The following is a 27,932-nucleotide window of genomic DNA, read 5'->3' on the forward strand; positions in this document are numbered from 1 at the left end:
AAGCACGGTGCTCCTTCAACCAATCAGAGAGCAGAGATATCAGCCAAGCCTATCGGCAGATGGGCGACACAGACAAAAGTCACAAGGAGCCCCAGTGTGCCACATCCAGCCAGTGAGTACAAATCACTGATCCTTCAGCCAAGAGACCGGTGACATCAACGAAACACAAGGGCGCATCTATAAGATTTTAAAGACCAAACAAGGTAAAGTATTATATTTAACAAATGTGAGCTTTTTGCTGCATTCGAATCTCTCTCTTTCGCACTCTCTCACTCTTGCTTTCTCGCCCTCATTCATTCATCTTTTCTTTCACCACAAGAACGATCCGGGAACAGCATCGAAAACAAGTTTAACTGGATATCCAAGTGTGCAATTTAAAACTTGAACTCCAGAAGGAATCGTTTGGTAATGGATGGTTAACAACGCTATGAAAGCATTGCATTTCATTAGTGACGTGTTTGTGATCGACGAAAGTAAGCAGATGATTCCAGGTGGGATACAACTTAATGTCACTTTGACTAAAGTTTAGAGCAATGGTTCTTTAAACAATATACATTTCAAGGTCTCCCTAGTCCCCTTAACTCTGACAGTATACAAATGGAGCCATTTAGTTCCATTTGTATACTGTCAGAGTTACAGACCTGTAAGGGTCAATTTAGACCCCCAAGGAACCCTGAACGTGCCTGGAATGCACTTTGAGAACCATTGGTTTAGACTAGTGATGCACTGCAAAAGCTATCAGTCATACGAGTTGGTTTCATTAATTCAGTATATATTTAATTGGAAATAATCTGCAGAGGTACACTGTGTTTTTCAGGTCTATGTCTGGTGCACCTGGCCATCCATCCATCCTCCACCCATACCAAATGTTATTGTGCATCAGTGCATCATCCTGACTATTGTTTGTTATTACCGGGGTGGTGGTATTTATCAACTCTGACAGGCCTGTTGCAGTAAGGAAATTAATGGGGAGCCTAGATGGGATTTGGTAGACCATCTTCCACTGGCATGGGACCAGAACTGTGGTGACTCGGGGACCAGAGTGATCAATACTTGGAGAGTCTTCGTGACACCTCCATTAATCCCCATAACTGCAGACACACAGGGCCGCAGTGTAATGTAGGGAGTCCTGTTAGAGCCGACATGAGGCCCTTTTTTACTTAATGAGCCACTGAGAACTAGACAGGCTCCCAGGGTACTTTGTCCCAGCAAGGTTGCGTAATGGTTCTTCTTGTGATTTATGAGAGTTGGTGGCTGACGCAATGAAAATTTCATGTCACGATTATTGTGGCCAAAATAATTGGTGTAGATGGACAATTTCACGATAAATGAAAATCTCTGCAATATGATTGTGAGCATTTTTATCGCAATAAACGATAATAGCGATTATCGTCCCATCCCTTGTCTGAGGTATAAGCAAAGATAGATTCTGGCTTACAGGACTGCACAGCCAGATCAATAACAAAGGTGTTCTAGTAGTACTAGTCCACTCCATAACAGGGATGTAGCAGAGAGACGGAGGGAAAGGGATGGATCTGAGAGTAGAGCCTGGTGGCAGGTCTAATGTGAACCATCTAGATTTTACTGACAGATGGAATTAGTTTTCCCACTGCTCAGTGCACAAACTGCACACACTAATTTCAACCTATTCATTTGGGGGCAGTGGGGAAAATGAATGACTAATAAAGGTAATCAAATGTTCTCAATTTCAGTTGAATGTTGAATTGTTGTATGTCCTATGGAAAAGACAGGTTGCCTTTTTTTTGCCATGATGCACAATGGTTTAGCTCTTAAAAATCTGAATTCATTAATTGGCCATGTACTAGCACTAGTAGTGGCTGTTATTGACTAAATTAAATATCACAATATCTTTGGACAGAATACCTCTATTGATAATGTGATGATATTTTGCGGATGAGTGTTGTTGCCTTCAGATGAGTAGTATACACAAGAAGATTTAGAGAAACATTCATTAGTAATGTGGATATGGTGTCCAAATGGATATAGCCATTCCTTGTTCATTTCGCTCCGATAGAAGTGTCTAATAACTTTTTGGTTATATTTGTAGTACACTCTCTTTTCTCTCTTTACTGTGTAGGCAGTAGGCATACTAAGAAACAGAATTCACAGCGGGAAAAAATCCTTAGTATAGTCCTACCTTTGCCATGAAACTGGCACCATGGCTGGTGCCGTTATGTCACGACAGATCAAACTAAGACTGAGATGAGATCACGGTGTTGGTCTTGGTCAGGTAGCATTCGAAACTATCAGGCTAGTAACTTATTGTGTTGTCTGTGCTTCATAAATTTGGATTCTTAAGGATCATTTTGTATTGTCTCTTTTGTTATGCAAGGAAAATGGCCTTGTCTGACTGCGTTTTGTTGTGGTTTGTTTTAGTTTCTACCTACCTGATTGCAACAAAGGGACTCCTGGTTGTTGTTTGTTTATTGTTGGAATGACAAAGAAGGGTTAGTTACTCCTTTATTGTGTAGGTCTTACAAACCTAGGCTAATCGTGGTACCTTTAGCTGTACTGCCTGCATTGGCTGTTTTCTAGCGGAGTGTCTGATGGCAGGCAGAAAGGATGACTGGACAAAAAGTACAAACCTGAGTCTGCAGTTTGCATCTAATCAAATTCTGTGCTTGTGTGTATGAATTGAGTCCTTCTGAAACATTTGTTGAGGATTATTTCATCCATCTAGGTTGTTGGCACCATTATACTGTAAGTGTCCTTCATTGAGATGCTGCAATTATTTGCACTGGATCTAAAAATGTTCTCTGCGTATCTATATTCCTATCTGTCTGTAGATTGGGTTATGAACCTACCTCTCTATTTCTGTCTGAATTAATGTCCTTATATATTTGGCTACATCTCTTGCTTGTCACTGCAGCCCCCCCCCCCCCCCCCCCCCTCCCTTCTCTTTCTCTCTCACAATCAATCAGTCAATCTCTTCTCTCCATCTGTCTGTCCCTCCCATTAGGCCACTCTAACCGAGGCAGTCATGTCAGCCAAAGCCATCTCCGAGCAGACAGGAAAAGAGTTCCTCTACAAGTACATCTGTACATCAGCTGCTATCCAGAACAGGTTCCGGTATGCCAACGTGACGGCCGAGACTGACTTTGACCGCTTGGCACAGGAGCACCCCTGGCTACTCACAGAGGTGAGGTATATGCCTGCAGGCCTGTCATGACACTGTACACTCCGGAGTGTTCATTTAACTCTGCAGTTACCAATGAGATTTTGTACACTTTTCAGAGTTACTGATGGATAAATTAACACTGAGGATTCTACCGTGTAACAAAGAGCACAAGCTCAGTGTTGGTTTGCTCTTAATATTTCCTACTGCTGTGAGTGGGGTCATATTGTACATTTATGGCCCATAACATGAAAGCACATTCTGAGATTAGCCTGCGTGAAAGGAATCTTCATTTTATTTTATTAGTTTGTCTAGATGAGTGGTCTCTTGGTGCTTGTTAGCAGACATCACAGCTGGGCATGGCCTCCAAAACAGCTCCTCTGCTAGCCGAATGGAAATAAAACTTAAGTAGATGTATAGGAGAATGGTCGGCTACATGAGAATGTACTTTATAGTGGCTTTTTTTAAAGTGACAAGCACATTAGGAATATGTAGTCACTTCAGGACCACGGACAGAGGCACTGTAATTTAAATTAATCAGATTTTATGTTGTGACTCATCTGGCATGGTAAAATGGCATCCTCCTTCTCCCTGTTTCTGCTCTGTCACAAGGTTGTTTTATCTGTAACGTATGATGAGGGTTTGGAAGTAGGGAGATAGGTGATGTGCCAGAATTGATTAGCAAATTGCATTCACTTTCACCCTTGGCCCTTTTTTCCGGAGCTCGCTGGCAGGCCCCCAGATTGTAATGGCTGCAGTCTCATAAGTCATGCTGGAGCCACCAATGAGATTAGCTAGTAGGGTGGGTGGTAGGGGTTTCATGTACACGGTAAAATACTCGGTGTTAATTTAACTCTGAGAGTGTACAAATGTAACCAAAAGGACCCATTTGGTTACATTTGTACAATCTTACATTTTAACACTCAGGACTCAGCTTTTGAAGGGCCACTGCAGAAATGTGCTCAGCTCTGTGAATTTATTGCTTGACATCAGGGTGGGTTGTGGATGTAAAAATGATAACACTGATACTTTCTGGATTGAGACCTGATGTAGGCTTTAAATGAAGTGAAAATATAAGCATGCAATGCCTATTTTTATTTAAGTAAAAACTGAAAAAGCCCACACTGCCAAAACATTTTTGATCCTCTTTGGATGCAAAAGTTATTATTTATTTACATAGTGACATTTTTATTGTCTCCGCCAGGCCGAAAGGCATGGCAAGAGAGTATGTTTTACCCCCTGTCCGTCCGTCCGCGCGCGTGTGTGTGTGTGTGTGTCCGTCCTTCTGGCTGCGACCAGCTAATCTCCGCCACCGTTGACCCGGTCGCTGTGAAACTACGCACACACACTCCCTGGATGCCACAGCAGAACCTCTGCCCCACATTTTTCAGATTAGTCTGTCATAGCGCCACCATGAGGCCAACTTTTGCTAAACACATTTTTTAATATTACTCCTACAGATTTTGTCCAAAAAACACGCAAATCGGTACACACTATCTCCATAGCCATGTGATCAACACGGATATGTCTGATTTTCCATATTCCATCCTGATTGGCTAAAATTGGCTTCCAAAGTTTGCAGGATTGGTTCATTTCGAACAAAATGCCTCAAATCATGAACGCAGCATGCGATTTGCGTGAAATTTTCCACGTAGTTTCCCATTTGGCCCAGGAAGAAATGCCACTTGAAAACGTTCAAATCAGCCTCATGGTGGCGCTATAACAGTCCGATTCAAGTTATTAGCAATAACTGCATCGATCTGCGTGAAACTTTGCACGCACACTCCCTAGAGGCCAAGGAAAAATATTTGCCCTGCATTTTTCACATATGCCTTTTAGAGCGCCACCAGGAGGCTGAGTTTTGTAAAACACATTTCTTGCTCTTACTCCTTCAGATTCTGTCCAAAAATCTATAGTCATGTTTTCAAGATGGATGTGTCCGATATTTCATATTCCATCCTACTTGGCTAACATTGGCTTCCAAAGTTTGCAGGATAGGTCCGTTTTGAACAAAATTCCTCAAATCTTGAACGCAGTGAGCGATTTCCGTGAAATTTTGCACACACATTCCCACTAGGCCGAGGAAGAAATGCCACCCTTTTCACATTGGCCTGTTATAGCGCCACCAGCAGGTCTAATTTACCAAACCACATTTTTGGAACAAAATGCCTCAAATCATGAACGCAGTGTCCGATTGCCGTGCAAGGCCTAAGAAGAAATGGCACCCTTTTCACATTGACCTATTATAGCGCCACCAGGAGGCCACAATAATCTACCTGACCTGGCGGAGACCTGTGCTCCGAGGAGCACTTTTTCTAGTTACATTTCTTTTTTCTCTCCAATATGCCACACATTTGGTCATTTTATGTACTTTACAGTTTTCATTCTGTTTCTTTGCATCTTGTTTACTGTGAGTGTGTATTTTGTGTACTGGGGCAAACCAAATGTACCATATTTAGGTGAAAAGAAAAGGTTAAATTGAATACTTAATTTTACCGTCGTTCCTGAGATAGATAGTGTCTGCCAACACGTTGTCTACTTTCCTCAGAGGCTGGTTGTGAAACCTGACCAGCTGATCAAAAGGCGAGGGAAGCTGGGACTGGTGGGAGTCAATCTGGACCTGGATGGCGTCAGAGAATGGCTGAAGCTCCGCCTCATGAAAGAAACAACAGTAAGTCATCCACCCACTGTCTGCTCTCAGCACTGTCTAAAACGCACACACGTATGGTTTATTGAAGACTCCTTCAATCAATGTAACCTTCCTTTGCCTTTCTTCCTCCATTTAGACTGTTAAGATGGATTTATACTTGGTTGCTCAGTGCGCACCAGTGTCGCGTACCGAAAATAGCTGATCTACAAGCTCACAACGTGTCGCAGGGCGAATTGTGGGCTTGTACATCTGCTATTTCTGGCACGTGACACCACGCGCAACCAAGTGTATCAGGCCCTTTAGATTTTTGTGTTGTGTATTTTCCTGATATATAGCAGTGTTGTCCAAACATCTGGATGCTTTGCTAATGAGCTCCCTCTCAGTCAACCAGTAGAGCAGTCAGCTGGAGACAGCCCCGCCAGTGAGTAAACACGTTTAGTCCAGTCAGTGTAGCAGCAATGCAACAGATCTATCACTCTGCCACTTAGATGGCGGCTTGCCTCATAAACCTAGGCCCTAGTTCATAAAGCATTTTGTGTGTGTGTGTGTGTGTGTGTGTGTGTGTGTGTGTGTGTGTGTGTGTGTGTGTGTGTGTGTGTGTGTGTGTGTGTGTGTGTGTGTGTGTGTGTGTGTGTTTGATTGATTGAATACTTTATTAACAGTTTGCAAAAACAAGGCACGGTGGCACAGATTTATAAAAAAAAAAGGATAACCCAGATAAGCCCTCAGGGCTTGTTTCCATTAAGGTCCTGTGTATTCAATTCATCAAGACATTTAAAGACAAACTATAATATGCCAAAACGGCCGTGTGAGTGTGAGAAAGACTTAGAGATTCAGACAGCAGGCAGACCAGCTGGGTGACTGGGTGCATCATTTACCAGTCAGTTGAGATGAAGCTGTCAGTGGCTGGCTGGCCATAAATAATGATGTTATATGTTGTCTGCCAGTATAGCATTTCTATCTGTGTTTTGTTTTTACCTTGTGATGAGAGATCTACACGATTTGTTGTAGATAAATAAATACATTAAATGTATTTAAAATATCAGATATGGGATTTTAACATGAATGAATAAGAGGCCATCTTGATTTCATCATCTACAGTGTTTTGCCTCTGTTTGACGAGGCCACTATATTCTTGTTATACCTGTCCTTACAGTGGGAGGTTTCTTCCACACAGGATGATGTCACTTATTTATGTCTGAACAGTCTTTTAATTGTGCAATCTTGCCTGTGTTTGAGTATTGTGTCTTGAAGAGAGAGCTAGTGGTAGCTAGGGGAACAGACCAGTGACTAAACAATTTAGTTTAGTTTGACATTTTTCTCTCTAACAATAGTACATACTCTTTCTAACTCCCTTTTTTCTTGTTTTGCAAATTCTATTTCCAAGTTGCAGCTGTCCAGTAACTCCCAGTTTTATGTCAAATTGGCTATATTTACACATTATACGTTAAAAGCCCTTTTTCCTCTCCTCTTTCTCAGTGTGGCAGACTAGTAAGCTCAATTGACCTGAACACATATGGGTTTTCATCAGCTGGGCCTTCCTCTTTGCCATAGTCATTATCTTTACATTTCAATTGACGATTAATCATCATACAAATAATTGCGATTAATAACTTTAATTGTGTTTTTGGCATTGAGCACTGGTACATATGGATACAAAATAAATTCTGTGAGCCTTTTAGGCTTTGTAAACAATTATATATTTCAATAATAGGCCCACTACAAAGAAATGACTTGGCGACGACCGGTACCATCAAAGTAAATAATATACTATGGCCAAAACAGGCCATATCCACAGGCAAAAATAGGTGATCTAAATGCCCCAAATATGGACACCAGGTTGAAAGTGGACAACAATGTGGAAATAGTAATACTAATTTCACCCAGCTGTTTTTATACAGATGAATGGAAACGATTCTAATGATTATAAAAAGTAACGATGTTATGTGATTGGTTCAAATAATTGCAATCAGGCGATTATGTTCTGTAATTCTGACAGGCCTACTCTCCCTTCATCAGCTCTGTTATATTTGTTCTCTTCAAACCGGCAAGCCTCTCCCTCCCTTCCTTTCTTCTCTGTGGCTGGCTGCGTGCTGGCAGTTCCTGGTTCCTTCGTGCCTTGTGGCATTTAACACGGGCATTGTGACAGCCACTCCAAATGAGCAGGGCCTTGCCTGTAGCAATACATGGTGACACTTTATTTTTCCAGCTTGACTTCATTTTGAAATCGGATTGCTAGGGACAATCTTGCTTGTTATTTTTTTATCCTGTCATTTTAAATAGAAATGAGATGGGTTTTTCCTTTCACTGTCTGCATTACTGTGTGTTCTGGACACCAATGGTTATTGGTTTATAAACGTCTGTAGCATTCATGTGAACCTTCCACATCAGAACGACGTGGGTGTCTTCAATGGGAATCCTAAAATCGCTAATATCTTTGCGTTGTCCAAACTTTTATTTTCATAATCAATTAATATGGCTAATGTGTCTAGCTGTTGGACCATAAAATGCCAGTAAGGTAATAAAGTACAAAATGATGGTAAATGGTCATCACAAGTTATCTGAAACTATCTTCAGCGTGACCAAACATTCAGAAACATAACCACTCATTTTAGAATATAAAATAAGAATTCACATTTTGGTGAAATGGTAAATAGTACATACACATTTTGACATGCTATATGACTATAATCATTATTTGATTACTAAAATGTAATGAGAAACATTTTCTGTCATTCAACTAAGCAATTATTCGATGACCCTTTCTCATCATCTATTATCCATCAATTGTTTGATGTCTGGCTTCTGATTAAATTGTTTTTTGTGTTTTTTGTGTTTTTTTTCCTTAGGTGGGAAAAGCAAAGGGAATCCTAAAGAACTTCCTAATTGAACCCTTTGTTGCCCACAAGCAGGTAAGGCACACATGGGACACACAAGGTAACAGATACTGTAGCATAACAGATCTTATCAAAACATATCATGTCCCGTTCAAATACATATTGTTATATGTGTTCCGTTGTTTGAATCTCCATTCTTCAGGAGGAGGAGTTCTACATGTGCGTATATGCAGCCCGGGAGGGCGACTACCTCCTGTTTCACCATGAGGGAGGGGTGGATGTCGGCGATGTGGATTCCAAGGCTAAGAAGCTGCTAGTCGGGATAGATGAAAAGATCAGCGAGGACTCTGTCATCACAAACCTCCTCACCCATGTCTCCAATGACAAGAAAGCGTGAGTTGCATGAGAGAGGGTTAGGGGCCGTGTCCACAGAGAACGCCTTTTCAGCTGAGGAGCGCTTTGAATATCATGTCCATAGTGCTCGTACTGTAGAAATACATGGAAGACTAGCACTGCCAACTCAAAAGGTGTTTTATGTGAGACACACCCCCTTATTTTTCCTTTTATAGGATAACTTACCCTGATGACATGAAGCTATCCACTGTGCACAATTCCCATCTCAAAGAATACTGCAGCTCATGCAAAAAACTAAAACAAAACTCAGTTCCTACAATGTATTTATAGCGTTCGATTGCAGACATCTTGGTGAAAAACAGGATATTGTAATCAAATAGCAGGTGATTATAATTGACAACCATGGCACTGCAACATACTGTTGGGTAAAATACATCGTATACTATGAATAACAAGTGAATTACCATAGCTCCTATTCTGAGTTGGACGTAGCTCATGTGTGCAAGTTATTCAGATAAGGAAGCAGTTACATTAACAAATTCACTTCAATCGACCATTCATATTCATATTTCACCTGTAAATCTGACAACAGCTAAATGTGTTATGTTTTTATCTTGGTTTAAGTGAAGGAACAACCTGTATCTGTGCACATCTACAATATGCAAATAGGCCCCAGATAATGGGCACCCTCCTCCCATGCTATTTTTGTCTGCTGTTGTTTGGAGTGACTTACGTACATTGCGAGGCTATTATTGATTTGTCTTCATGATGTATTGACATTTATTGCAATTAATTAATTAATTCATTAGCTTCATAAGCTTTCACTTTCATGACCACGTAACTATGGGCATACTTCTAATATCTATTCTATCCACATACATTTATTCTTATAAAGGCTAGACAGGACTGGGCAGGGATATTGCTTTATGTTTCAGGGGCTTGCTGCCAATATGCTGGAAAATACAAGAGGCACGACAATTCAAGTGGCAGAGCACTTAAATGTAATGCAGCGAAGGTGGAGGCAGGGGAGGAGAAGGGCGGAGGGATTCCATTAGACAAATGACAAACTCCCTCTGCTGCGCTTTCCTTCGATCACCCCCATCCCCCGTTCCTTAGAGCACGTCCATATCGTCCATCGTCTACCCCCCCCAACACACACGCATACCTCCATCTTCCCAGAAGCGCTTGTTAAAGCCAGGTTCTGGCTGGTCTCACTGTCTTGGCTGACATTGAGGAAGACGGCTCTGCATAAACTCCAAATGCCAACCCCTACTTAACTCAGCACAGGCGCCCCCCTCACCTTCCACTCACCCTTGTTTGGATCAGAATTGAGAGGGGTCCCGTTACCCCACCCACCCAGCCGTCAGACCCTGACATGAGGAGCTGAGTCACTGGGTTGGGTCACGATTCTTCCCCACAGGGCAGTCACAGAACTGACGAAGGACTGACAGGATGGTCACAAAGTCACCGAGCTGCCTGCACAACTGACAGGCAGGAGGGAAGAGCCAAACATCGCCTCCACCACCAACCCCCCCACCGCCCCCTCCTCTCACAAACCGCATTCGTTTCTGCTCTGTTTTGACAGGTGGAAGAGGATGGAGCAAATTAGATTTTTCCTTCTCTGGAGCAAGCTGCTCACTGAAATTAATTTGCTGGTGCTGGTTAGTAGCTGCTGTTGGAGTGCCACTGCCCCTCACTCCTTGACTCTATTTTAATGATGGTAGCAGTTGTTTCTAGGAGGAGTATGCCTAATGGCAATGTTGTTCCATGAATCTTACTCTTCTTTACTCTCAGACACAATCCAAAATACCTTTGTTTATTGTCTTGTTTTCTATATGATTTACTGTGCATATTCATGCTACCCAGACGATGGCCACTGCGGATTTTGGTGGCCTTTCCTATAGCGTCATCCTATATTCACCTGTTTCCTAGGCTGTGTGTTTTCCACTTCCTGTCGATTTCATTGGATATCATTGGTCATCTGACCAGTTTCATTGGATTTCATTGGATCAAATCGACAGGAAGTGGAAAACACAGCCTAGGAAACGGGTGAATAAAAATTGCCTAAAGGGTCAACCGACGGTGGATGGCGGACGTCACAAACGTAACATGTGGACCTGCGAGCCGTACCGTTGCTCCGATCCGCACTAAACTTGGCACAAACACTGGTCAGGGGTCTGCTCTCAGAATAGCCACACCAGGGGCACCTGGGTGCATTGCTCCGCCCCCTCTATGTTCCTATTAGCTAGGGTTTAAACAGCCATAACTCCAGTTCCCAGCATGCTCAAGGCCCCAAACTTGGTGGATGCTCTCAGACGGCCAATAGGGACGGGCTGTAATTTGTGGATGCCCCGCCCCCTCTGTGTTTCTATTGGCTGGGCTTTAAACAGCCATAACTCCAGTTCCCAGCATGCTAAAGTTCCCAAACTTGGTGGGTGCTCTGAGGCGGCCAATAGGGACGGGCTGAAATGTGCAGATGCCCTGCCCCCTCTGTGTTCCTATTGGCTGGGGTTTGAACAGCCATAACTCCAGTTTTCAGCATGCTCCAACAGGCTCCAAACTTGGTGGGTGATTAAAAGTATTAAAAGTAACTAGATGTCACTAGATGTCACATCTAGTTTAACAAATACAGGTCAAGAGACACTATGGATAACTACGCTATCCATAGTTGGTGTGTGAAAGTCGACTATTTCTGTGGGTTGGTGTGGAGGTGTCCATGCTCTTCTGAAGTTTCTGTCCTTTTTTGTGGTCCTTTTTACGCCTTACGCTCTTGCTTTTACAGCGTATTGCGTTTAGATGCTCTACTGCACGAAGGAAACACTTGCGCTTGGCGTTTCGGGTCCGACGGCCCAGAGATAGTTTTCTTTTCCGTGGCATGGATCTGTAAGAGATATTTATGAACGATGACGGCGACCTGGCCTAATTATAGCTCTGCACACACGTCATGCGAAGTCCGGTCTCTCTGGCCTCTCCTCCCTCCATCATATGGGTGTGGATTGTCTCAGAACAACTATTAACAGGAGACTTGTTTGCTACAATAGGTTGTAATGGCAGTTGTCACTGGATGATCCCAGTTAATTGCAGGCATCGTAACGAGCATTAGCAGAGCTGTAGAGTAGAATCTAATGTGTGCTTTCTGTGCTTGTTTCAGGATACTGGCCAACTTCATTGTGGGTCTCTTCAACCTTTATGAAGACCTGTTCTTCACATACTTGGAAATTAACCCATTGGGTAGGTTTCTATCTCTCCTGACTTCTACTGCAACCCCTACTCCATGATTCCACTACAACACTACACTACTCCATGATTCCACTACAACACTACACTACTCCATGATTATACTACAACCCCTACTCCACGATTCCACTACAACACTACACTACTCCATGATTCCACTACAACACTACACTACTCCATGATTCCACTACAACACTACACTACTTCATGATTCTACTACAACCCAAACTCTGTGATGTCTAAGCAAGTCCTCCTTAATGGTTCATCATACTCTTATTTAAAAATAGCGACCATACATTTTTCATGAAGACTCTGAAATTAGAAGGCGGACATCAAAAGGAAATAATAATCTTGGTACCAAATCGAGGAGCTGAAGTTGGTTCCTACATATAACACTGGGGGAGAAAAAGATTCAATAATTCATCCCCCTGCTGTTTGATGATGGCAGTGCGTGTTTATGATGGAGTAATTGGGCACCAATATGCCCACTGGCAGCTGCTCACGTGGCGGTGGCAGGGATTGCTCAGACTGCCTCTCAATGCTTTGATGCCCCCCCCCCCAACTCCCCTACACCACATCCCTATGTCTTACATCTCCTGCAGGGAGAGCAGGAAGGTGGTGGTGTCCCCTGTGGGTGGGCATGATGGTCCTCTTATTTTCCTATCTTCTATTTAAGGATGTGAACCTACACTGACACTGTTTAGTTGACAGAAAAGTGACAGAAAAAGTGGTCCAAATACTGTGATAAAATTCATACACAATTACCGTAACATGTATTAATGCAGCAAAAGATTGATCTATCTTGCCTCCCACATTAACCACATGAACCCAGTGCGAGGTTTTGTGAGCTTACAGAGCTTTTGTGTAGAGGGAAAAGGGAGGAGACCAACTATAGACACCTGGGGGACCCCGGTCATCAAAGTATATAGGGTTTAAGTGGTTAATGATGGTGAGGAAGGGACGCAAGTGGATGCTTGCCTAAATGGAGACCAGTCATCTGATTAGCTCAGACCTGAACCCAAGCAAATTTACCAATTAACCATAACCACCATCTCTGATATTACACCCATCGTATGTCTCACTCTGACCTCTCTCTCCGCCATCAGTGGTTACCAAGGCTGGCGTGTATGTGCTCGACATGGCAGCCAAGATTGATGCTACGGCTGACTACATCTGCAAAGCTAAGTGGGGAGATGTGGAGTTCCCTCCCCCCTTCGGCAGAGAGGCCTATCCTGAGGTAAGAGTACTGTTGCCACTACTGTAGCCATGCATCAGATTTAAGTCCAGCAGCATTGTGTGTTTGTTTTTTTCAAGAATGTTCAAAGGAGCTCTCAAGCAGGGCAGAAAAGCGGATTGCACAACATAGCAAAAAGAATATTCTAGCTTTTTTTTATTTGATAATCCAGAGAGGGTGTTGTAATTGTAAATAATTGTTTCTTGTAATTTCTGTGGTTGTTTGAATTCATATTTCCTCGCGTCACAGTCGGTAATCCAGTTGGTACTTCATACATAAATTGCCTCAGTGTGACTGTTTTATTCCTCTGACTGGTTTGTGTCCCTGCCGCCCCGCATGGAATTGCTTAAGGGGAAAGCTAATAGCAGAGCTGTTAATCAGCCCTTATGACTCATTCTGGCTGGGTACATCTGCAGACGTACCCTCCTCCACTAAAGGTTGTCTCGCTGGATACTAAATATTGGGTTATGAAAGTGTCCTTTTCTTGGGGACACTTTCTATTTTTAAGCGAGCCGAATTCTAGCTTCACAGTAAAATCCTGAGTATTAATTTAACTAAGAGAGATCTTACCACATTTGTACACTCTTGGAGTTACACATGGATAAACACTGAGGATTTTACTGTGTTGGATTTTATTATCACTTTCATTATCACTGCAAATGTGTTTAATTACTCAGTGTAATTTCAAGAATAAATACATCTTGAATGAATGAATTAATAATTTGATTACTTGGGTTTTAGGCTTGCATGTAGGGGTGTTGGAAAAAATCGATTCGAATACGAATCGCGATTCTACTGTTGGACGATTCAGAATCGATTCTCATTTTTTTTTTAAATCAATAACAAAAAAATATATATATATATATCTTTTTTGAGGATCTTGGATTTACCTTTGTGTGTTTACATTATTATCAGTTGATAAAACCTTTACTATTATAAAAGCTACATAAATGTACTCTGTTCTCATGCCAGCAGATTGGAGTAGATCCTGAAATCCTATGTTTTGAATCAAGAATCGTTTTGAATCGAGAATCGTTTTGAATCGAGGATCGTTTGAATCGGGAAAAAAATCGCTTTTGAATCGAGAATCGTTTGTTTTGAAAAAATCGATAAAAATAGGAATCGTGAGCCCAAGAATCGGAATCGAATCGTGAGATAGCAGACGATTCACAGCCCTACTTGCATGTCACGTTTACTGTGTGTGTGCAGGTATGTTGTTCCTGGAAGAGCTCGTTTGAGACAGACTGTCTGGGTACCAGACGGGCTTGTCTAATTGGGTTGCTGTGACTCTGGGGTGGAGATGAGGGACAGCAGGGGCCTTTGATTGGTCGTGTGTACTCTCAGGTTCCCAGCTGTGGCCCTGGTTGTCACAAACGAGTAGCGATGGGCATCGGATTAATCCTAACATTTTTGTCCCAGTGTTAAACCATATATTGTATCTTCAATCCCATATTTTGTATTGTCACACAGGCTCCCTTCTGAAATGTCAGACTCTTTTAAAGTGAGGCTACATCCGCAATCATGAATCAATAGATGGAGTGGGGCTCGTACAGTGTCTGCCCTGATTGCAACCACAATTAGAAAACCTCTTCCTCCGTTCTTTACATAAGAGTCCTCTAACCTCTGATTGACTGATCATCCCCTTGGCTGTTACAGGAGGCCTACATTGCCGACCTGGATGCTAAGAGCGGTGCTAGTCTTAAACTAACCCTGCTCAACCCCCGAGGCAGGATCTGGACCATGGTGGCAGGAGGTGGCGCATCAGTGGTTTACAGGTAAACAGTCTCAACCACAGATGTGTGCTTGACTCATGAAGAAAGCCTATAAATAACAGTTACTAACAATATAATCTATTTAGGTCGTTCTTATGGTCCTCGTAAATTGTCCCCTGCCTTTTCCTTCCTAATCTCGATCATGTTATGTGTAATTTAATTTAGCATTGGGGGAAAGTACGGCACTTATGCAGTAGTGAGATTGATGGTACAGCAGCCGTGCTTGACTCTGTTGGTCTGCTAGCTAAATTGGATTCTCTAATGATGCTGTTGTAGCAAGAGTCTGGAGGCATTCAGGAGTAATGTCTCCTGTGCTAGCCTGTCTGTCAAAGGACGTAAAGCGTAAGATGCAGTTTCACGAGCTGTGACTAATTATTCCCCTTGTGTACTGGTAAAATAGTTGTTTATTCATTATATTGTTATTTTGAAAAGAACGGAAGAGGGCACTGAGTCTTATGGTGTCAGGTGGAATGCCCCAATACTGCATAATCTTGTTGTTTAGAATGTTGTTTGTGTCATTTTGCTGTGTTTTTCTCTCTGTGGATGACCAATGAATGATTGCCCTTCGTCCTAGTGACACCATCTGTGACCTGGGTGGAGTCGATGAGCTGGCCAATTATGGGGAATATTCAGGAGCACCTAGCGAACAGCAGACCTATGACTACGCCAAGACCATCCTGTCTCTGATGACCCGAGAGAAACACCGTGAAGGTAAGAGATGAGGTTTGAGTCCTACAGTATACTCATTTAAAGGGGGATGAAACCAAAGGTGATTTTGTAGTTCGGTTTCCACAGGTTACAAACTACAGCAGGGAAAAGTTAGAGTTAGCATTAGATTTACCTTATAGTACCGGACTCCCTAAAAAACAGGTGTTTAGCCCGGCAACTCCCCTTACGTCCTGTGCCATAAAGAGTAGTGCCATAAAGAGTAGTGTATCGTGCCTTATGCGTGATATACCGCAATACATTGAAATGTTATGCTAGCTAATGTTATCATGCTAGCTAGCTACATAATGTAAACAGACTGGCCATCCAGCAAGAGTGTGCCTGCCTTGGTCATACGTGTGCACTGCTACGTCCTGCTAAACCACGCCCATCTGGGAGAAACACCTGGTTTTGTTGAGTCCCCTTATAGTACAGTGATGTAAGCAATACAGCTGCCGCTAATCAAATTAATAATGGATTATGTTAGATTTAGGTGTGCAAATACCACAGCTAGACCCCTACAATCAAACCGTGTCGGTCTCCCAAAGATAAATAACACAACAGTAGGTGGCAGAGCCTTCTCCTATCAAGCTCCTCTGGAATCATCTCCCTATCCATATCCGAGAGTCTAGCTCTGTCAACTTATTCAAGAGTAAACTCAAAACACACCTTTTCACATCAGCCTTCGACCTCATTCAATCGCCTAGTGTTTATACACAAAAACACGTACTAGAACGCGTGTATGCATTGCACTGCTTTGTTTTTAATTCTTGTTACTTATTCATTTGTTTATACTGTTTTGTTTTCATGTACCAGCCTATGGTTTCATGCCCCTTTTTTATAAGTGGACTGAATTTGTAGTCCATTCATTGAGCAATCAATTCCTTGCCTACAGGAAAGGTTCTGATCATTGGAGGAAGCATTGCAAACTTCACAAACGTGGCAGCTACATTCAAGGTAGACACTGAGATGTTGTTGTTATTTTCAGAGTATTACTACATCTTATCGTGGTTCAGATTGTCATTTTGTTGTCATTTTCTTTCCGTTTGTAGGGAATTGTTAGAGCCATCAGAGACTACCAGGGGCCTCTAAAAGAACATGAGGTCACCATTTTTGTTCGCCGTGGTGGTCCCAATTACCAGGAGGGTCTTAGGGTCATGGGAGAAGTGGGTATGTGCACTTACATACACTGTTCATTCACGCCTGCCTTTATTTTTCATCAAATGCATGTCTGCTCATTTGTCACACATAACACCAAATGTTTGTGTGTTCTCAATAGGCAAGACCACTGGGATCCCCATTCACGTCTTCGGCACAGAAACCCACATGACCGCCATTGTTGGCATGGCACTAGGTCACCGACCAATCCCCCATGAGCCTCCTGTGGCCGCTCACACTGCGAACTTCCTCCTCAACTCCAGTGCGGGTTCATTGGTATGGCACGTAATGGTGGCTTGTTGCAGATATACACGCTCACAGCACGTCACTTTGTGCCACGCTGCGAGCTTGTACATGTGCTATTCTTGAAAAATCTCGACTCATTTTGAATTACGAAAAAGTTTGAGAACTACTGATTTAGAAGGCATTTGTAGAATCGGCCTCAGGTCTTAACAAAGAACAAAGATAGCCCCTATCTACAAGCTCACAGCGCAAAGTACAGTATAAAATAAGACTTAGGAGAACACTTATGCCATATCACGATATTACTCTATCCAAAATTCCAAACAATCTAGTCTCATATCACAATATCGATATAATATCAATATATTGCCCAGCCTTAAGTGGTAACCTCTTGGTTCGTGTCTTACTGTCTAGTCGTGTTTGTGAAGCAGGCCTTGTAGTGACGTATGTCAACGGGTTGCATGGGAGGTTGTTGTGTAACGCTCTGGTAGAATTGGCTGTCTGGGCAGAATAGACTGCTATGGCCTGGAGGCTTCCATTAAAAATGTGAAATGTACATGTATAGGCTTTCAGAGAAGCATTTGTGTGTGCGTGATTGTGTCTGTAGTTATGTGTGATTATGTGTGCAGCTTTGTTCCTTTGTAAAAATATTTTTTTTTATCTCAATGGGATTTTACTCCTCATTTAATATTTTATTTCCTTTTCCCTTTTTGCTATTTAATGAATTTTGACATGCAGTATTTGTACACATACATACAGTACATGACTCAAATGTAGCAATAACAGTAAAACATGGTGCATTAAAGATTATTGGATGATTAGTATACTTTAATAACAGTTGCAATAAAAAAGTAAAAATGTAATAAATTTCAGAAAATGTCTAAAACTTGGCATGCACTTCTATGACTATCCTTAAAAAGTGTATGCCAAGTTCTAATAGGATCTCATTATACACTGAGATATACTTGAAAAAATAGCTCACAACAGTGCAGCGCGTTGTTGATCTTCTCTCTCGTTTGTGTTTACAGACCCCAGCATCCAGCAGGACCGCATCCTTCTCTGAGAACAGTTCTAAACCTGACGGGTCACCTGCCAAGAGAGTCAAGTCCGGTGTTGCTCTCGGTGAGAAAACCACACTGCAAAATCCTCAGTGTTAACCACTGAGGATTAAGTACCACTCTATTCTCAGTGGCAACTGTACTTGCACCGCTTTTTTCCCTGTACACCAATTTTCTTCATCAGAAATAGCCGATCTACAAGATCACAACTGTTTTTGCCGAATGTTCTCCCCAGAATAGGCATGCTGGGGTTCAAGTGGTTTTAACTCTTGAGAGAGGGTACACATGTACACTTAGAGTTACAAGTGGATAAATGAACACTGATTGATTGATTGATGTACTTTATTTAGTAAGACATGAGAACAACTGTACATGGAAGTACACATTCACAATACAAGGTCTACTAAACTGGAAGGCTCATAAAGCACTAAGCTTGTTTAAAATGAGATACCCACGCACACTGAAGATTTTGCTTTGTAGATTCAGTTCACCCTCCACACACAGACAGACATGCAATATGCTTCTTGGGACTATGAAATCAATATGTTCTGAAAGCTGAGTCTTGGGTGTCTTAAAGTGTTACACAAGGGATGCATTGGCCTTGTAATTATACAAGTCAAGCTTATGATTAGGTGGCACAGTGCCCCCTCTTGGACAACTGAGAGACTTGCAGTCTCTCCCAGTGAACCCAAGGCACTTTAGTTACTATTCTATCTGTGATTACAAACATAAATTACATGTTTCTATACATGTGTTCATAACAAACTGATATATTTGTTTTGTACTTTTTGTTGTCATGATTTTGTATCAGAGTGCCAGGTCTCCTCAGCCAGGTCAGGAGGTAGGCCATTCCCAATAGGTTTATCATCAGCTCTGGAGTCGGCTGGGCTGTGTGCTCCTGTCCTTTACTCGCTCTCTCTGCTAGATGCCCTCTTAGATAAGCTTTATGTCTGACAAACATACAGAAGTGGTCTGATTTAGCTGCTATTTTTTGGTTTCCAGTTCTTGCCTTGTGTCACATGTAAAACTTCTACCTGCTTACAGTGTCTGTTCTTTTGATGTGTGGCCCTTTCACTTTTTAACTTAAGATGGGGACTTGAATCTTCATGCACGTTTCCTTTAAGATTTTTATTGTATACGGGCGGTTGAAGATGACGTGACACATGTGATATGGTGTGATATTCAAAAGGAGGCTTTTGTAATCGAAAATCATAAAATGATATTAAGAGCTGTTATCTATCGATAGATCGATTTAGATGTATTACTGGGTGTACACAATGTGTGAGTGTTGTTGACTTACTTGGCACAATGATTGTCAAAAATAACCTGCAACATTGAAATTCTCAGTTTCATAATCATTCAGTGATTAAAGTAAACTTGAAATTTAGCGTTGAATGACCATGCATTATGCACATACAATATAACGAGTTACTAATATCTCATTCTTGTGCACAATAATGACATGCCACACCATGAGCTTATTATTATTAATAGATTTTTTTTTATCATGTTAAAACTCAACCACCCATATGCATTAAAATCTAAATATAGATCTAAATATATGTGTGTGTTTGGTTGTATACTGTACAACCCATCAATTTATGGCCCACACTTTACTTTCCTCCATCTGCAACTCTGTTTACCTGTCCATGTAGCCAAGGGAACCGGAACCGCTCTGTTCAGCAAGCACACCAAGACTATCGTGTGGGGTATGCAGACGAGGGCGGTGCAGGGTATGATGGACTTTGATTATGTCTGCTCCAGAGAAGAGCCATCAGTTGCAGCCATGGTCTACCCGTTCACGTAAGTGTCATGTCACCTGTCCTGCTTCTGTGTTAAATGTTGACGTGGTGATGCTATAAGTGCCACTGCTTGGGTATTTAAAATTGAGCAGGGTCTCTTATAGCACTGGTTCTCAAAGTGGCGTCCGGGCGGGCACACCCAGGGGCCCTTGAAGGGGTTCCTAGGGGGTCACCAGCTAAATCAGTAAATTTTGTATCAAAATCAGTTTAACTACTTTAACCCTATTTTGTGCTTTGGTCCTGGCACGAAATCTTCTCAAATGGGGGTACGCAGCTAAATGCTAATCAATTTGGGGGTCCTTGACATAAACATTTTTGAGAACCACTGTCTTAGTAAACAAGTTTCCTTTTTACCCGTTTGTAAATGTATGGTATAGTGTATGTCTGTGCAGAGGCTTCACACATGACAGACTCTCCTGTATGTGTGTTTCAGTGGAGATCACAAACAGAAGTTCTACTGGGGCCATAAGGAGATCCTGGTACCTGTGTATAAGAACATGGAAGACGCCATGAAGAAACACCCGGGTGTCGATGTGCTCATCAGCTTTGCCTCCTTGAGATCCGCTTTCGATAGCACCATGGAAACCCTGCAGTATCCACAGGTGACAATAATAACTTCTACGGCGTAGAATTAACGCCATGCACAGGAGGCGCATAGTGGTGCAACATTTAAAATAATACATTATATTAATACAACTGCTTTCAGATTCATACCATTTGCATCATTGCTGAGGGCATCCCTGAAGCTCACACCAGGAAGATCATCAAAGCTGCAGATGAGAAGGGAGTCACCATCATCGGGCCAGCAACAGTAAGTCCATCTTGGATCTTAATTTCCACAACGTTGCGTGTTACAGTATGTTATGCGTAATGGCAACCAAATAACAGATCTGTGTATGAGCATATAAATGAACCTCCATTATCATTTTCATCTTAATCCAGGTTGGAGGCATCAAGCCAGGCTGTTTTAAGATTGGGAACACGGGGGGCATGCTGGACAACATCCTTGCCTCTAAGCTCTACCGTCCAGGCAGCGTGGCCTACGTCTCCCGTTCTGGAGGAATGTCCAACGAGCTGAACAACATCATCTCCAGAACCACAGATGGCGTTTTTGAGGGTGTGGCCATCGGTGGGGACAGGTATGCAACTGTCTGGACTCTGCATTGTTTCTGCATGTCAGTCACAATGAACGTGTAAAGCTTAAATTATTTTTGGAAAGGGACACCATCATGCACTGGACTATAAATGAAGCTTTATGCTGGACCCTTTTCTTTTTCAGATACCCCGGGTCTGTATTCACAGAGCACGTAATGCGCTACCAGGACACTCCAGATGTGAAGATGATTGTTGTATTAGGAGAGGTTAGTGATAAGCAAACACACATACACCGGACCCCACGTTCAGAACCTGTGATCTAACAGTCACACTACTTCTAAATACCGTGAACAATTATTTATATTAGTTGACACTATTATCTGTGACCCTCCCCACCCCTGCTGTAGATCGGAGGTACAGAAGAATACAAGATCAGCGAGGCTATAAAGGCAGGCAGGATCACAAAGCCAGTGGTTTGCTGGTGTATTGGTACCTGTGCCACCATGTTCTCCTCTGAGGTGAGAGTGCAGATAGTTATCTGTAAAATCGTGTTCGTGTCTAAAAGCAGCTGCATATTGAGCAAGTCTTTCATTTATACAATAGTTGATCAATTTCGCTCATTGTTGTCCCCCAGGTCCAGTTTGGCCATGCTGGAGCCTGTGCCAACCAGGCCTCTGAGACAGCAGTAGCTAAGAACACGGCCCTTAAAGAGGCTGGCGCCTTCGTCCCCAAGAGTTTTGATGAGCTGGGAGATATAATCCAGTCAGTATACACAAACACACAGACATGCTCCTACCTCCCTACATATAATGTCAACATCCATATTCCTCAGTACATACTGTATGTTCAGACATTGATTTTATCTGACAAGTTTACCCCTTTGACTGCAGCTCATGGTACACTTGACATACACCAAAAACATTTTTGAAAGCATGCCATAGTTTGTTTGATTTTTCAAGGAAGCCACTGGATACGGTTCATGTCAGTACATTGTGAAAATCAACTTGCAGAGACTTTTGTTTAATTTAATACAGTGAGTCTAGGCGAAACTGGTCCCTGGAAAAAGAATTGATTTATGAGCAAAATTCATTCATCCATGACTTCTTAACTGTGGAAATGATGTTTAGCCAATATAGAGAAAAGGGTAAATAAACACATTTTTTTTTAGCGTGAAGCCATTAACAGTAAAATAGTATATGTGGCCATTAACAGTTAAATGGTCTATGTTTATGTATGATATATGACCAAAGCTGTGAATAGACATTGACATGTATTGAAGCCGGCATAGTCCTTTAAGTTTGCTTTTTCTTTCTGCAGATCGGTGTATGATGACCTTGTTTCCAAAGGAGTCATTGTGCCAGCAGCAGAAGTGCCCCCTCCCACTGTACCAATGGACTACTCTTGGGCACGGGTGAGTGTTGCCTAATTTATACTCCATTGTACAACAGTGTCACCAGTCACCATGCGATGTGACGCATTGTGAGCTTTGTACATCGTCATACGACAATGTCCCGTGGCAAAAATAGCCGAAGTATAAATCAGACTTTAATCACGTCTCTGTGAGATCAATATGATGGGTGGGCTTTTTTAGCTGAGAGTTCACTATTTAGTTTTACAGATCAGGCTACTTGGGAATAGATGGAAAACAAAGGGTGCCTTGAGTGATATTTCTGTTTTTCCTTCCATTCCAGGAGCTGGGTCTGATCCGTAAGCCAGCCTCATTCATGAGCAGTATCTGTGACGAGAGGGGTCAGGAGCTGATCTACGCAGGCATGCCCATCACAGAGGTCTTTAAGTCAGAGATGGGCATTGGAGGAACCCTGGGACTACTCTGGTTCCAGAGGAGGTCAGCTTCTCAAACCAACAATTGCAATTGAAACTCCTTTGAAACAAAAGACACTTATACATGAATTGATGTCCAATTCCGTGTGTAGGTTGCCCAAGTACGCCTGTCAGTTTATTGAGATGTGCCTGATGGTGACTGCAGACCATGGCCCTGCCGTCTCTGGTGCCCACAACACGATCGTTTGTGCCCGTGCTGGCAAAGATCTGATCTCCTGCCTTACCTCTGGACTCCTCACCATCGTAAGACATTGCTCAACCAGAGCCATAATATTATGTTATCAGCATATCTCACACCCACAAGGTACTTCATGACTTAAGCGCCGTTCACACCAAGCACAGTAACTATAGCGATAACTAGATATTTCTTTGAGAGTCCACACCACAACTATAATATAAGGACCAAATCAGTCAGAAGGACATCTGGGTGACAATCGGTCTCACTCACCCTCGGTGAGACGATTATGAATGGTTAACACTAGCTGGCACTACCTCAGGTAGGCTACAACTATCTCGCCTCCTTATAATTAATCATCAGAGCCAGATAATCCATTTATCCTACTGCATGCGTCTTTCAGCACCACAGGGATCTCTCTCTCTCTCTCTTCCCCTCTGTGTGGGCTTTGACACAGCTGGACTGTGCAGTGTGTTTGGTGCCAATTTTTACAGAAGGTTATCATTCATCAGTGTGGATATTCACAGAATTATTGTTATAGTTATCGTGCTTGGTGTGCACTTTTTTTTTTTACTGCACCCAATTTTAACAACAAAAGCTGGGAGATTGTCCTCAAGTCTCTATATTCCTGTATGTCTGTTCATGACCAAATTTGAATGTTTTCCTGCCATGGCTTTTCAGGGTGATCGTTTTGGAGGTGCACTGGATGCTGCAGCCAAGCAGTTCAGCAAGGCGTTTGACAGTGGCAGTCTGCCCATGGAGTTTGTCAACAAAATGAAGAAGGACGGCAAGCTGATCATGGGCATCGGTCACAGGGTAAAGTCGGTGAGTGCCAAGCCTCCTTCAGTTTGTGTGCTAACACAGTGGTGTTCTTCTCTACATGGGTCTTTTTCTCTACACATCTCAAGAAGTGTGTGCGTGTGCGTGTGCGCAGATTAACAACCCAGACATGAGGGTGCAGATCCTGAAGGACTTTGTGAAGCAGCATTTCCCTTCTACCCAGCTTCTGGACTATGCTTTGGATGTGGAGAAGATCACCACTTCCAAGGTAAGAATGAAGTCAGCTTGTGTGTCTTTACTCCCTTCCTGCATTTTTAAAAAGCACACACATCCAAACAATAATGCCTGATTTACATCTAGATCTACAAGCTCTGCATGGCGCGTTGTGAGCTTGTAGATCTGCTATTTTCGGTGCGTAACACCAGCGCACAAGTAAGAATAGATAATGTTTAAATACTAGCTGCTGGATGCTCAAATGTCTTTTAATTGATTCCACCACAAGTAATGTTATGGGCCTAAACTCTTCATCAGGTCTGTGGTCCATCCTAAATTATGTTTCTTTCCTTCTGTTGCTTTATCAGAAACCCAACCTGATCCTGAATGTGGATGGTTTCATTGGTGTGGCCTTTGTGGATTTGCTCAGGTCCTGTGATGGATTCACAAGGTAGGATAATAAATTCCATCCGCCCTTAAAAGGGATAGTGCACCCCCAAAAAATATTTTTTCTTCTATCGATTAGATTTTTTGTCGCATTCCTAAGCCAATAATTTGATGACCGGCAGCGGTTCCGGTAGGAGACACAAAGAGTCTCCTCTGTGTCTCCTATCACAACTGCTGCCTACCGGTCTGCTGGTCATCAAATTATCTTAGGAATGCGACAAAAACGAAAGAATATCCATGAATTCAAGTCTCCATGGGGTGAGTAATCGATAGAAAAAAAGTCATTTTGGGGGTGAACTATCCCTTTAAAGTGCCAGTTACCAAATGTCTTCTTTTTTTTAATGGCGTGGCTTCTCAGAGGCGAGCTGTCTAGAAGAGTGTCTGTCTGTGTCTCTGTGTGTCCAGAGCTGATCTCACAAGCCGCTGTACAGATCAGCGCCAAATTTCGTGTGGCACACTGCCAGTAAACCATGGAAATATCTAACCTTTAAAAAAAATTAAAAAAAGAGAAATATTCAAATATATTTTATACTCTTCCGGCCCTGTGGCTTCTAAACAAAGCAGAGCCAAAAGTGATTTCACTTCAACACGCCACAAAATGCTGCAAATGTTGCTGTTGCAGAAACTTGATTTCATTTATTTTTTCACCAAATTAGGCACAAATGTTCTCGTGCATCATGTGCCAATGACCGCCAAACAGGGTTTTCATACTGCATATCATTTGGCTGTAGTTACAGTCACAAAATTCTAATTGTGAATGTAATTTCTTGAAAAAAATGCAAAGGACGACATATACGATGAACGCAACATTCAATCATCCCCAAATTGGAAGCGCATGCTGAGGGGCCTCTATAGAGCGCACCTCCAAAAGCCCTTTCACTTCTGCCACAAACGCAAAAACTTGCACCATCTGTCATACAAATTCTAGTTTCCTCGTGTACTGCAGCTGCAACCCATGACTGACACAGCCCTGGGTAGGCAACCCGGTGTGGTGGAGATCTGCGTGCTGAAGAGCACACTTTTTTTTTTAAATATATTTTTGGACAGTTGAGAATGACAGGAAACAGAGAGAGAGAGACAGGGAGTGACACGCAGCAAAGATCATCAGGCTCGGGGAATCGAACCCACAATTCGCTGTCAGGCTGCATTAGAGAGCCTATATGTGGTATATGCCTTAACCTTAGGCCATTGGCGCCCACAAAGAGCACACTTTTATATTGAACTTTAATTTCATACAGGAATCCAAAGGGCCTCTGATCTTGCTGAAACCTTGCCCGAATTAGGAGTCATAGATCATAGATATCGTATGTCATACAGTAGATGGCTGACGGCACAGGCTAGCCACATGAAGTCTGCATTCAAGAGATCTGCATTGGAGCGATGCCATTTCTTGTTTTAAGATATCAGGGAATGGTCATGCTTAATTAGTTGTAATCATAGAAAGAGCTTCCATGAGATCATAATGTTAATGTACGGTACTCTGTTTATAGTACCCTCAAATTCTGTATTCGAAAACAAGAAAAGGCTTACTTTCATCTCTGTGTAAAAACAAGTAAATCAAAGAGAGGGGCTGATTCATGGTGCTGTGAACCGGGCAACACTGATATTGACCATGGCATTCTAGATGCAATTGTTGTGCAAGAGTTTCCTTATTGCTTTGTTTTCTACAGGGATGAGGCTGATGAGTTTGTGGAGATTGGTGCTCTGAATGGCATTTTTGTCCTGGGACGCAGCATGGGATTCATTGGTGAGACTTGTTGTTTTGTCCTCAGTTAACACTCATTGTATTGTAACATTTGAGATGCAAGAAACACTCATGATAATGTGTGATGATCTTGTCATTTCTCAGGACACTACCTGGACCAGAAGAGGCTGAAGCAGGGTCTGTACCGTCACCCTTGGGATGACATCTCCTATGTGCTCCCAGAACACATGTCCATGTAAAACAAAGAGACCAAACCAGAAAGTGCCAGCCCTCACCCTAGCCCCTGTAACTCCCCTTGTACTGTGATCTGTTACCCAAAGTGGTGGCAATATATAGGGAAGATGTTATTAATATACTGTAGCTGTAAATTGCAAAGAGTTTTAAGCGTATGGTTTTAGTCTTTATTACTAGCTAGTGCTGCAGTCCTGAGAATAATGGCAAAGCCCACAGAACAATGGCCCATCTGAGACAAAGCTGGGATCTGAACTAGGGGGATAATTAGGATGTAAAATGGATGGACTCTTGGCCCTTTGTGTTGTAAAGTTAAGCGTAATTTATACTTTTACAACCGTGGTCAGTGTCAATGTGTTTTTCAAGATCTGTTATTATAAGTTATTTTCTGTGATCAGACGTTATTGTGCCAACATTGCCAGTGGAAATTGAGATTACAATGTTTACTGCGTTTTAGCTACCACAGTGAAGTACTTTTATTCGCCCCAAATATTACAACATAACTATGTAAAGCTAGTTTGTCTGTATCACATACTATTGTGTCTCAGTGCGGTTTTCTTCATTGTCTCAGTGCCATATCAGAACCATGAGCTTGCGATAAGGGATGATACTGTAGTGCAATAATGTCTAGCTAGCTAATAGCTATTGTTTAAGAACATACTGTAGATCAGAGCTTTATTTATTTATAGATGTAACGGTAAAAATGAAGGTACAAGAATGTAACAGTTTTGATTTGATGTTCTGTAACGTTTTCTGTAACGTTTTTGTTGCATTGGCTGAGGTGTATTTGAGTCATTCCTAGTATGCAGTGCCATTTGCTGTTCAAAGAGAATGCAACATCAAGTGGGGGATTCTAGGGGGCTTTCATTTTTATCAGGTTGCTCTCATTTAATATTTTTAGCATTTTATTTTCATCAAATCTGCAATTCCTCAAAAAGAATGTAAGCTACCATACAGTAGATTCAGCTTTGACGTCATTAATTACTAGATAATTATTAAAATGTAAAACTGCAAACTTGTTGCAGATAGATGTATGAGGTCCAGAAAAGCCCCGCTCACCAGGAATGACTCACAATTGACATGTTACTGCTATTGTGGCCAACCATTACCTTTTTGTCTTAAAACTGTGTTGTCTTGTATTACCTGTTTTAACTTTGGTTATGTGTGAACTGTGAACTAAATATTATCTCTGTTCAAATCTGTTGTATAAATTGTGTAAATTAGTCAAATAAAATATATGCAACTTGGTGTAATTAAT

At 42.2% G+C, this 27,932-nt stretch overlaps 1 protein-coding gene across 2 annotated transcripts; it reads left to right on the forward strand.

Moving 5' to 3' along the window:
• Window positions 1–71: 71 nt before the first annotated feature.
• aclya (ATP citrate lyase a) lies at window positions 72–27,922 on the forward strand. Of its 2 annotated transcripts, XM_080447515.1 has the most exons (29): window positions 72–203; window positions 2,981–3,160; window positions 5,685–5,807; window positions 8,636–8,698; window positions 8,826–9,016; window positions 12,129–12,208; window positions 13,321–13,451; window positions 15,105–15,223; window positions 15,795–15,931; window positions 16,821–16,882; window positions 16,978–17,095; window positions 17,205–17,359; window positions 18,355–18,448; window positions 19,196–19,225; window positions 20,040–20,187; window positions 20,620–20,788; window positions 20,893–20,997; window positions 21,129–21,325; window positions 21,466–21,547; window positions 21,689–21,799; window positions 21,916–22,043; window positions 22,599–22,692; window positions 22,973–23,127; window positions 23,216–23,366; window positions 23,980–24,123; window positions 24,233–24,346; window positions 24,660–24,742; window positions 26,409–26,485; window positions 26,588–27,922. In XM_080447515.1, the coding sequence occupies exons 2-29, from the start codon at window positions 3,002–3,004 to the stop codon at window positions 26,680–26,682; spliced, it is 3,315 nt and encodes a 1,104-aa protein (XP_080303641.1). In that variant the 5' UTR covers window positions 72–203; window positions 2,981–3,001; the 3' UTR covers window positions 26,683–27,922. The 2 variants fall into 2 exon arrangements, with proteins under 2 accessions (XP_080303641.1, XP_080303642.1); XM_080447516.1 differs by lacking the exon at window positions 19,196–19,225.
• The last annotated feature ends 10 nt before the right edge of the window (window positions 27,923–27,932 follow it).

This window comes from Gymnoscopelus braueri, assembly GCF_963280865.1.
Source record: "Gymnoscopelus braueri genome assembly, chromosome: 13".
Classification (NCBI taxonomy): domain Eukaryota; kingdom Metazoa; phylum Chordata; class Actinopteri; order Myctophiformes; family Myctophidae; genus Gymnoscopelus; species Gymnoscopelus braueri.

What these genes read in the sequence shown, in the direction of transcription:
- aclya (XM_080447515.1), top strand. Translation starts at nt 3,002, where the DNA reads ATGTCAGCCAAAGCCATCTCCGAGCAGACAGGAAAAGAGTTCCTCTAC. An exon ending in GTCTCCAATGACAAGAAAGC is followed by an intron (nt 9,017 to 12,128) that starts GTGAGTTGCATG and finishes TGCTTGTTTCAG; the next exon opens with GATACTGGCCAACTTCATTG. An exon ending in CTACTCTGGTTCCAGAGGAG is followed by an intron (nt 23,128 to 23,215) that starts GTCAGCTTCTCA and finishes TTCCGTGTGTAG; the next exon opens with GTTGCCCAAGTACGCCTGTC.